Source organism: Lutzomyia longipalpis, chromosome 2 (assembly GCF_024334085.1).
Source record: "Lutzomyia longipalpis isolate SR_M1_2022 chromosome 2, ASM2433408v1".
In the NCBI taxonomy this organism is placed as follows: domain Eukaryota; kingdom Metazoa; phylum Arthropoda; class Insecta; order Diptera; family Psychodidae; genus Lutzomyia; species Lutzomyia longipalpis.
In genome coordinates this window covers 36,691,654-36,703,673 of record NC_074708.1, presented here as the reverse complement: position 1 = coordinate 36,703,673, position 12,020 = coordinate 36,691,654, and the positions used below count along the sequence as shown (strand labels likewise).

At 36.2% G+C, this 12,020-nt stretch overlaps 1 protein-coding gene across 1 annotated transcript; it reads right to left on the bottom strand.

Annotated features, from left to right (window-relative positions):
- Window positions 1–1,127: 1,127 nt before the first annotated feature.
- On the bottom strand, window positions 1,128–2,767 carry LOC129790563 (bifunctional arginine demethylase and lysyl-hydroxylase PSR). The gene is made up of 3 exons (XM_055828122.1): window positions 2,596–2,767; window positions 1,785–2,488; window positions 1,128–1,704 (listed from the first exon to the last, which is right to left on the bottom strand). Exons 1-3 carry the CDS (start codon window positions 2,666–2,668, stop codon window positions 1,297–1,299), a joined length of 1,185 nt encoding a protein of 394 aa, XP_055684097.1. The 5' UTR covers window positions 2,669–2,767; the 3' UTR covers window positions 1,128–1,296.
- Between the last annotated feature and the right edge of the window lie 9,253 nt (window positions 2,768–12,020).

The following is a 12,020-nucleotide window of genomic DNA, read 5'->3' as shown; positions in this document are numbered from 1 at the left end:
CATTTAAGCATTTTAAATTCAAAACGGAAATCGGTTTTACGTTACTCCTTGGAATTTTCTTTGAATAATAATTCAAAGCAAATGGAAAATGAATGAGATGGTGTTCTTTTCTTAAAGATTTCCATCTCTTTTAATTGGTTTTGTCATTCTGGTCATTCTAATGGAGTTTCTGATAAGATTGCTGAAGAAAATATTAACGGAATTGTCAAAAGTAACGAATAAGTCTTAAATTAGGTCTTAAAGTGATAAAATTATCAAATGAATGAGAAAAAATCATTTATTTCAAAAGACTTTTGACAATTTACTCTAATTTTCTTAAAAAAAAACCTGAATAATTAATAAATAAAACATTTCCTCAAATTAATAATTCTTTATCATAAAAAGCCAAATATTTTCATTTACAGCCTGTGGTATATCGGAAATTTTTTCAGCATGAGAAAAGTCTTAAACAAAAGGTTTATCAACTGATCAATAAAAACCAAAAGATTTTAAGTTTTTAAAGTTTTTCTCTCTGTTTGATCAGAATTAAAATGTCTGAGAAAGTTCTAAGGAATTTTCCTTTATTCTATGTCGATTTTGAGAATTATTTCAAAGGAAAAATTAAAGAAAAATAATACAGATATTCTTCAGTTGAGAAACCCCCTGAGTAACGTTTACTTTTCAAATTGGACGCGAAAAACGGAATAAAATGAAAATTTTTCAAAAGAAAATTGCGATTTTCTCAATTTCTTAACAATTTTAAAGTTAAATAACAATTAATTTGTGACTATTTATTCATTTTTTAAGACTTGAAAGAATAAACAATTAAAAAAGCTTTTAATTCGATTTTTTCAAAGATTTTCTTTCTATGGGGTTCTAGCTTGTAGTCACTTTTCATTAAAAAGTGTGTTCAGGATATTTATCAAGCTTTTCAAGGGCTTCTATTTGAGCCCAATTTGATGAAAATCGCTCAACAAGTTCTCGTGATTGAAATGAAAAATATTTTCAGATTTTAAATTCAGAATTTTAGGAGGAATCACAAGAATCTTCTCCTCTGTAGCGTTGCTAAAGACACAAACCTCCAAAACTTAATAAATTGCAACCATTTTGAAATAATAAAGTAAAACAGAGAGTAAAAGGCAACAATATCTGTGTGAATACTTTCCTCATTCTTTCTCTTAAATATTTATACACAGCTAATGTAATTAATTAATTCATTTCATATTGTCGGTGTGTACAATATATATTATATAAAAAGTCACCCGCGAAATAATTCCCAAAAATCATGATGAAACTACTTTATTTTCTTCTTTTTTTTTAGTTTGGCGTATTCCCATCATCCGCAAGTCGCCGCTTCTTCTTCTTGTGGGCAGTGAGACTCTCCTGGCCACTGTCGGATGATTTTGAATCACTCTCATCGTCACTCGAATCCGAGCTGGATGAGGAGCTGCTGTTGCTGGAGCTGTCGGACGCAACACCCGTGCTCTCCTGCAAGTTAACTTCAGACGCAATCTTTGCCAGTTCCGGTTCCTTATCCTGGAGAACCTTCTGCCACTTGCGGGATAATTTGGGTCTCCCGCGGACTGTTTTGTGCCACACAACGGGGAAATTGGTTTTGCTGCAGAAGTTCTGCGTTACGGCGATTGTATCGTCGAGATTTAGCACCACATGCCACCAACCGCCGGGCACGAAAACCGTCTCACCTGGCTTCTGCAGAATCTCCACCTTTTGGGAGGGAGATTTAAAGGTATGAAGGAGATGCTTTTTTCTGGGAAAAATCTCATCATTTAAGCAGAGAAACTCACCGGTTTGCAATCCTGTGGCCACGAGGGATCCTTGGTCTTTGGATAGATCACGCGGAACCACGTAATTGCCTCATCACGCTGCTTCCCACCATCGCAGCCGAGTACCTTGATGAGTTCCTTGGGGGTATGCGTTGGGAATAAACACCATCGTTTGTGCCCCACCACAAGGGCATTCCATGCACTCGTCCCCAGGGGATCAATGTGAATCCCCGTCCCGGAACGTGCGGGCCCCATGACGAACCACCTGTACGGAGGACGCCTCCTCTCTCCGGCATACTTAAACAGATCATCCCTAAAGTATTTTGGCACCGTGTAATCCTCCAAGAGCTTCCTCCGTCGATGGTGCTCCCCGAAGCCACTGTCGAAGATGTAAAGGGGGCTATCGTCGCGTGTGGTGCGCATGTAGTCAATGTAGTACTTCATCTTCATCTTCACGCTGTACCCCTCGTTGTCCTCGCCGCACTTGAAGCGCTGATTCCGATACTTCTTTGCCAGACGCTGCATCGTCCACTTCTCCAGCGCCTTCCATCCCTCCTGCAGCCCCTCAATCACGACCGGCTTATACGGCGCCTCGTAGTTCCGGATGAATTGCTGACAATCCACCTCTGACGCCCTAATGCGCTCCACATTGTCCGTAAATTGCCGGAAAGGCTCAAAATTCTCCGCATAGCCCAGCTGACTCCACGCCCCCTTATCATTTAGCTCTGGAAAGCCCCAAACATGCATTAGAGACACCCCGGCAAGGTCATCCGCCCCAAATGCAAAATGAAAATTCCACTAATCACCCCAATCACGTGCCCCCGTGCCTTACCTGGACGTGCCTTTCGCTTTGTTTCCCGCACACGCTTCTTGGAACGATGGCTAAGGCGGTATTCTTCAGTCATTTTTCCTCTCAAAGACAAATAAAAAAATCAATTTGCTAAATTGGCTAAAAAATTTCTTTTGCAAAACGTCAAAAATTTCATTGACTTGACACATTGATTGGTATTCCACATGCATGTGATTTATGCGGTTTTGGATTTTAGTTGGTATTCTATTCGCATACTTATGAATCGGTAATTGAACAACTGAAAGCCAACAGAAATATGTACAAAATTCGATGAAATTGAGCTTGAAAAACGATTAATTTACTTATTTTCTAATCCAATATGCTTTAAAAATGTTTAAATTGACCTTTTTACCACAAAATAATATTTTTGGGACTGAGAAACCCTTTTTCCCGCAATTTCCATCTTTCCCGCAAAGATGTTTGAATTTTAAATTTTCGGAATGACCGTTTGTAACAGAAAAAATGTATTATTGCCAAAATATGAAATGAAATGTAAATAAAAAAAAATCAATCAGTTTTAATTTCCTATTTTTTAATTAAAAATAATCACAGTCAAAAGGAATAAAAGGTTAATAATGTAATTAATTTTTTTTTTAATAAAATCGATTAAAAGTCATAGAAATAATTAAAAATAAAAGCTCAATTGAAAAATTTTGCAAAATTGCTTTTTATTTTAATAAATAATATAATAATTTGTAATTAGTTGCAGAGATTGCAGTTGCTACCTACCTATACATAGCGAGTATGCAATTAATTAACTTCAACACCTCTTAAATAATAATGTGTAATGCAAATGGGCCATTATATGGAGCTCAAAGAGAGATCCTTTCTGTGAAATTGCACCAATTGCTTTTTAATTTAATATAATTTCATTTAGTATTATCAATTCATTTTCCTCTTTCATATACATATTACAGCATTACATTATATAATTTATGCAAGAACTCTAATTTGGGTAAATTTGCATTGATTATACATATATTTTTATGTTAAATTAATTGATTGCAGAATGTATCGTTGAATGATTTTATTGAATATTTTTTGTTGTTGTTTATTTAATTAATCAGAAAATTTAAAAGCCTAATTTATTTTCAACACAATAATTAGAAATAAATTTAAGTAGTAAATTTGGCACAGAAGCCAATTTTAATCGTTTATTTATTGGTTATGGATTAAATTAAAATACTATTTTAGGGGAAGACGTGGCTAGTTTTTACATTTTTTGGCTAAGAATTTTTTTTAGGTAATTTTCTTTGTAACTTTTGACCCCACAAGGGGGTAAAAAGTTTCACTCAAGAAAAAAAGTTGTTTAGGGATTTTTGGTTAGAAGTTCTTGATGTTCTTCAATTTAGAACATTAGTCTAAGAGAAAATATACAGAAATTGAAAGATTCTAACCTCAATTTAACCAAAAAAATGATCAAAAACGGACATTTAAGAATATTTTTAGAAGTTAGAAAAAGTTTTTCGTGTAAAAATTTTACAAAATATTTAAGATTTTTATAAGAAACCAGCTAAAAATGCGCAAACAGAATTAATAATAAAATATCAGAGCTAAAGGAGAATTTAAAAGATAATTCAGTGCGATGTTTTCGCGATGAAACCGATGAAACAAACACCTGAGCCCACTTTTCCCTACAGAAAGCTTTTTATTGAAAAAAAAAAGAAGGAAAATACAATGGAAAAAGATTTAAAACCAATTCGCTAATCTGGTGAATATAATCCCGATAAAATCTATATCCACACAGCATTAATATTAATGGCACATTTTTGTCGCCATATAAAATTTATAGCTCTATATACGCAGTGTAATCTAATCATAAATACTGACCAGTCATAAAGATGGTTAAAGCTGTTAAAAGCCATACAACTCATCGCATGTGCATAAAGCTCTTCTGCAAATGACAAAATTGAGCTTTGGAGAATTGATATACATACTACACACATATATGAATATAATTTGTAAGTTTTCTGTGTTGAATAATGTAAATAAAATGCAATTTCTCCCCATGAATAAGTAATAAAATAAAATACATAAATTCAGTGTTATGATGGATAGAGGATCAATAAATTATCATACAGTCTTGTTCAAATAAAGCAAAATCATTTACATAAGTTTATGAGGAAACTTAAATGAATAAATCTATACCCGCGTCCTTTTGTGAAACATAACCTCAAAAATACAAAACTTTATAAATATTAAAAAAATCTTTTTGTGGTGGATGTAAAACTTTTAAGGTGTTTTCATTGTTAAATATTTCTTTTTTTTTATAAAAAGCAATGTGATATAAATAGCTTAAAAAAAACGCTTAATGGGGAATTCAATTGGTAAGTAAAAGAAAATTATTCCGAATTAAAGAAAATTCTAGTTATTCTACGTAAATCTCGTAAATTATTCCTTTGGCGCCTCCACACCGTCTCCAGCTTCCCTTAATAATTTTTGCCTTGAGATGGAGGCGCCAAGTGACTACCAGGCGCCTCCATCAAAATCTTTTCTTTACAGCTCTTCTGGGCTTTCTTGCATTCTTCCAGAAACATTCTAAATTATTCGAAGAATTTAAGCGATCCATTCACAGCAACTAAATGCCCTTTGATGGAGATTTGATACTTTTTGTGTTATAATATTGCCGGTATTGCCACAAAACTCGACTTTCCTCGTATATAAAATGCACTGGTGGCTCCTTTGAACCCATTGTTGATGGAATTTCCGCATAAGAATGTTCGCCCTTCCTCCACTTTATCTCGGAAGTCTTCTTTTTGAAGACTTTCATGAAATTTTATTATACACCGGCAAGTCCTCGAGGCCCTTGCGATAAATTGCTTCGGTCTTCCTCCGCCCAGGAAAGTTACTCGTTCCACATGATATCGGGAGTCGAAGTTCAAATCTTCAATGATTCTCCTATCTCCTCCATATATACACGCATCACCATTGCCCCAAAAGAGAATCCTTAACTGCGTTAAGGTTTGGCCTTTCTTTCCTTTTCCTTCCCGGGCAATGTGTGGGCGGTTAGTGTTTAAGATACGGAGGGGAAGGAGTTTTTTTTTCTGCTTGAGAGGGAGGGATGGTTTGGGTGGAAAATGAGTCGATTTCTGATGGTTTTTCGGCATAATTTCCCATGGGGATCACATACATATCGACGAGTCAGGAGAAAAAAAAAGGAGTGACACCTCCACACAAAGAAATATTTCTCTTGCAGAAGCTACGTGTAAATTATTTTGGCCATTATGGGAGATAAATTTGCAAGAGCATCGTCTATTTTTGGATGGGTATTATATATAGTACAACTGCCATTAAATCATCGACCACACACCGTGTGAAGATTTTCTAGAGCGCGACGTTTATGCAGGGAGCACGATGATTTACCTTGCAATATAACTTTCCCAAGGAATAATTCCCTCTCTATTTCACAACCCCTCGTGTAGGTGGATTTTTTTCTTCTCCTCCATCCTTTTGTATGCCATCCTTATCCCCGCATAGCATACCACGGGGCTATGATGATGTTCTCCTTGTATAGCGAAGAAGAGACCCGCAAGGGAGGGCTCCATACCACCCCCATCATCGCATAAGGAGTCTGGCGCATTTTTGTGCCAAAGATATAGTCGAAAATCAACCCCCTGGAAATCATTGATTTTCAATAAAAAATAGAAGCTCATCCCTTCGCATAATTCACGATGAAAGAAGCAGTAGAGCAGATAAATTTTGGGGGGCACACTGTGGGTGGGATGGGGAGGGGGTTGGTTGGGGGTGGAAGTGACGACAAAAATTGGATATAAAAATAAAACAAGAGCCTATAGAGATAAGTTAATGATAATGGCATTCGGTCCATTTGATATCATCTCCCGGGTTCTCTCTCTGGTGATGTCCTTCCACCAACGCCATGGGAGCGCCCTCAGTCCGGAATCTGGGGCGCAATATAGTTATGTATGCCATATCTTTTTCACTTTCCCTCCCTCTTTCTCCATGTTGGTACGGGGGAGGGCGCAAAAATATCATACACGCGAACATGAATTCGTCATGAGACAAATGGCAAATGCTTTATGAGGGGAAGAGCTCTTTTTTCATCTTCTTGTGCACTACACCCCCGCGTGCCCGTCCAGCACGTGCGACACACCAAGGCGAACTCCCGCGCTTTGCTGACGCGCGAAATCCATCGAGCCCACAAACTCAATCGCTCGGCAAACAAATCAGTCAGATTGAATTAATTTGCCGCCAAATTGGAGTATCTTTGCACATAAATCTAACTCAAAATGAGCACAGTAGCCCACATATATCGGCCGATTGGGAGCTTTTCTCGTTCTGCGCACGCTATATACAATTGTATACATAATACAGCTTTGCAAATGTTGGATTTTCACAAGGATTTTCATTGATAAAAATGCAGTGAGAATAATGTTGCAATAAATTATAATTTTTTTGTCGTTTTAATAGCTGTAGAAAAAACTCCAGAATTTATGGAAATTATTTAAAAATTAAAAATTGTTTAAATTTATTTTTAGCAGAGGATTATAAGAGATCTTTTGTTATATAAAATTGTCTTGAGGATTAATAAAATGAAGGTATCTCGTTTAATATTAGTAAAAGACTAAAATCAAATAAAATATTACTTGATTAAGAAATATTTAAAAGAGCACAAAATAATAAATCACAGCTCAAAACGGAAGATCAGATAAAACTTTAGAGCAATCTCAGAACAATAATCAAAAGTGAGGTTAAATCCCTGCGCCAGGCGAATTTATGAGGCCAATTTAGCGCATAAAAAGCATTAAGACGCAACCCTCAAAAGTTTTCCCACAAATCCTCATAGAACTTTCAAGGCGAAATATATAAATCAATTGGTTGGGATTTTTAGCATTGTTTCCCCCTTTTCACCCGGAATTTCTTCTCCTGGAAGAATTTGGATTTTTCCGATGCACCCTGTTGCTCACAGTGTACCACAAACCTAGCCATCACCATCCACAGAACCGGCATCACTCCGAAAAACTTTTCCTTCATTGTTATTTTTCTCTCTCTCTAATTGTTTATTTTCTTTTTATTTAAATCTGTTGTATATTGTTTTAAATCTGCAGGAAGTAAATTAATTATATATTTTTTATTCGTCTTCCCGTTTTTTCTATGTATGTTCGCGTCTTCCTGTTCTTTTGAATTGCATTTAAAAATGTATTTCCTTCACTTTTTTTTCAAGCTTTTACATCACAACAAAGAATGGATGTTTTTTTTTGTAAGTTGGTGCAAATAAAAAGAACGAAGGGAATATTTTATCTCTCAACACACAGTGTAATTAAATTTAAAATAATTGACTTCAACAGACGAAGCTTTTTCCATCACTTTTCTCACAACAGAATGAACATCTTCCGCCTTGTGCTTCCTCTCTCGCTCACTTTTTTTTCGCCCTTCTTATTCATTTTCCTCTTCGCGCAACAAAATGCGGCCAAGCCAAAAAGGGAGGAAGTGTATGGCTGAAAATTTTATATAAGAAGAAATAATTTAATTTTTTCATCAGGTATACATTTTTTTCTCTAAATTCGCCACACCCGCAAATGCACAGCCGTGGGTTGAAGGAGAGTATGTGAATTAAATTTGGCAGCCTGAAATTCTTGGAGTAGAATTTTTTTTGTGCAATTTATCATAAAAGTTACCCCCAAAACTCGCTGCCCGAATATCCAAAAGTCTATTAAGAATTTGACCACGCAACATTAACCTTTTTCCCACTCCCACCTCGCACCTAAATAACTCTCGCAACCCTTTCCCGTGTAAAGTCAGATGCCAAGTGTGGACGAGTTTTCAGCATTTAGTTGCACTTGCTCCCCATCATGGGTGAAAGTTTAAATTAAAATTTCATATACATTCCTCATTCACCATACATACATATGTATGTAGATGGGGTTCTTTTTTCAACACGAGGGTAGTTGGGGTTGGGATTTTGAAACCCCCAAAGAGGGTTGGCGTCCTTTTTTCCTCTCTCGCACACACACACACGCGTTGAAAAGTGTGAGCTTTCATTTGAATGCAAAAGGGATCGAGTGGAGCTTTTTTTAAGGGATGAATAGAGGGGTGGAAAGTAGCGCAAAAAAAGTCCCTGTGAAGCGTATATGTGGAGTAACATACTGACCATTAATCAACATGTCAAAAACTGAAAATTTACGTACTATCTCATTATATTTTTATTTATGGTTCATAATTATGCTCACACGTGCTATGTACATATGTGTGCTATATGTAAGTGAGAAATAAATTACATGAACATAATGAACAAAAAAAACTTTTTGATTGATTTTGAATTCGATGCAGTTTTGAGCTTTTAGACGTTTTTGCTGCAATAAATTAATTAAAATCTTTTTTTTTTTAAATCATGAGAATTTGCGCTGAATATTGAATTGAGTCGTTTTAATAATTCTTTTGAGGAGCTAATAATTTCGAGTAAACAGGATTTTTTTAAAGGGTTTCAAGACGGTTAGAAGGTAGCAGCTTCTAAACACATTGTAGACCTGGGGCTGTATTCCCAAAAAGAGTGAAAAACTCTCCTGATAAACTCCCGAAGGCTTTTTGTAGGAAAAAAAATTGAGGAAAACTTCACGTGAGCATGATACTCTAAGAAAAATAATGCATCCGTGATAAACTTCCGTAAGATTTTCCCGGCTTTTCACGTTTCTTTTAATGCGCTCAAGCGTTCGGGAGTTTATCACGAGAGTTTTTCATTCTTAGAGAATTCATTCCCTGATGACTTGCCTGATGACGAGGGAAAAAAGCTCTCGAAATGTCTTCTGTAAAAGTGTCTTAGCTAAGCTTCTTTAGATGTCTGACACCGTATTCTCTCGCATTACGCTTTAACTCCTTTAAAACCTTAACAAATAGGCAGAAATTAAGATTTTAGACTTTTGTGTTAAACAAATCCCGAAGCAGTTCAAGATTGCGAATTTTTCGAGGCCAAAAGGTCATCCTTTCGGGTGAATTTCCCTGTAAATTCAAATTAAAATTCCACAGAACTCCCAATTTATATTGACCCCTCTCTTGCAAAGGGTGGGTCTGTGGACTTTTACATCCCCGAATCAAACCACTAAATTTCCATATATAAACAAAGGCCATCAACCCTCCCCCATGAGGGGTGGTGTTGGATTAACATGGTCCCAGGCAGCAATGTCGCGCGTGGGTGTGTGAAAAATCCGCTTTTGGACTCAATTGCAGGGTGTGTATATACACTCTGAAAATTCCCACCGAAAGAGAGCATCAATTACACGAGGGAAGCATTTAATTTGCACAGGACGGTGTAAAAATTCGCAATCAAAACAAAATATGTATGCGGGGAGATAATATAAAAATGCCCCAAATTGCACTTCACGCTAAAAGGGATGAAGCGCGCGGGGAAGGAGGGTGGGCTACAGGGGTTGGTTGCAAAAAAATAAACCATGAACGTTTGCGGATGAATAAATGTTCTCGCACACTTCACATGCAAACCACTGCGTAAATCATTTTAATATATTGAAATAAAAATAAATATTGAATTTTTGACTATCTGCTCATGTGTGGGACTTATCACGGAAAGTAATTCCTCCCGCTGTGTGCACGCAATGCCAGTAAAAATGAATGAGAACACGCGGGAGTATTCGGCATTCATGGGGAACGATGAGGAATAATTTTTAAGGATGACAGGCTGTCTCTCCTTTACATCCTGGCACATTCGTTGCGTGCGGATAATGGCAAAATTAAAGGCGACACTTTGCAGAAAATACGGCCAATATTCCACGACAACACTTTAAAAAAAAATTCAAACATTTTTTTTATTGGGTAGTTGAGCTGTTTATGAAATTTTTTTCACCCCTTAGAATCACCCCCAACTCCCTGTCCTGTAGAATTTATGAAAAATTCTTGGATCTTCCTCATCCCTTTTTTTTCTCTTCCACACCAATCTGCAAGCTCTTGGGTTCTTTGATAAAGAATTCAGTATCGTGATTGGATTTGGAATTACCATTTGATTCCTTTTTCCATTCCTTGCTTGGCTTGTTCCACTGATAAAATAAACAATCAATATCGAATGATCACACGCCCTGTGCACCCAGAGATACGAATGAATTTTTTTCTTCTTTTCCTATCCTTGGGATTGTCTCTCTTGTTTTTGTTAAGAGTAGAATTTTTCCATTTCGATAAGAATTTATTTTTATTGTGTTAATTCTTTCTTTTAAGAAAGCCTCGTAAATGACTTAACACTTGGAGGATCGAGGTTTTTCCAAGTTTTCTTTCGGCGAACTTCAAGTAATTGATCTTCCCTACATAAAGATGTAGAATTTATAACGAAATATTAAGTAGATTTTAATTCTGTGGCTCTTGAAAAAAGTCGAATTGTCCAACAAAATTCTTCAAGGGTTAATAGAGTCAACGGCCGGTGAAATTCCTTCGGCGCAGGATTTTAACCTCAATTTTTTTTCCATGAGAATATCTTTTATTTAATCAGCTTTTTTAATGGCTTAAAATGAATTTTTCTTTGCAGTGTAAATAGAGAATGATATAGTTTTCTAAAAATATTTTTTCTGCACTTAATATCCCTGTTTAATCCTTCTCTAGCTGTTTTTTTTCACGTAAAAATATCAGAGGAAAAGCTATTCCGAGGGATTTTCTCTGTAAAGAATTAAGATTTAACTTACTAACTAAAACTATATCACATTCATGGCATGGTGCTTCTTTATTCAATTGAAAGTTAAATAATTCTTTCGGAGTGGTAACATTAAAAGCAACTCCACACCCTGTGGTGGTGAGTTTGTCTGTTTGTTCTGCAGAAAAGCTCAATTTTTTGTGTTTGGGGGTGGGTCTCGTGTGCTAAAGTGGCGCTGTGAAATATTAGTATGATATCTGACGATGATATATCTATGCACTCATAGTAGTGGCATGAGGGTGGGTAAAAAAAAATACACAAATGTATGAATTTATTTGAAGATTGAAAAATTATGGAAATTTATGCTCCAATGACCAAAAAATCCCTCTCCAAAATATTCATTATGTGTCTCTCGTATTTTTTTTCTCCTCATGTCCTGTCGCTCCTCTCATCCGAAAAAACGTGAACTCCCATGGGGATTTTCCACCCTCGCAGGGATTTTTCGCCCCAAACCCCATGAAATTCCTCTTCATCCCCTATTCTGTTGGGTGGAAAAGTTGGGGTTGAAAAAAAAGGGCAATGTGGGGGTGACTCTGTGTTTTATTAGCATGCAAAATAGTTATAGGGGCATGCTGAAAAGGGGCGCACACATTTTTGCATGCGACCAGCTGATGCAGCAATGTTGCCACTTGTAAGGAATCTTTTTCATTAATAAATTATTCATTTTAATTAATGTCTCCATGGAGGTAAACACGCCACGGGGAAGCCACAAAAATATGCCAAAGAGAACAATTGCACAGGTTAATTAAGCTTTTTGAGACAC

Bases quoted from the DNA above. Each gene is read 5' to 3' on its own strand.
- LOC129790563 (XM_055828122.1), bottom strand. From the start codon at position 2,668: ATGACTGAAGAATACCGCCTTAGCCATCGTTCCAAGAAGCGTGTGCGG. The intron at 2,489-2,595 runs GTAAGGCACGGG...GGGGCTTTCCAG, and splicing joins AAAGCGAAAGGCACGTCCAG to AGCTAAATGATAAGGGGGCG. The intron at 1,705-1,784 runs GTGAGTTTCTCT...CCCTCCCAAAAG, and splicing joins GGCCACAGGATTGCAAACCG to GTGGAGATTCTGCAGAAGCC.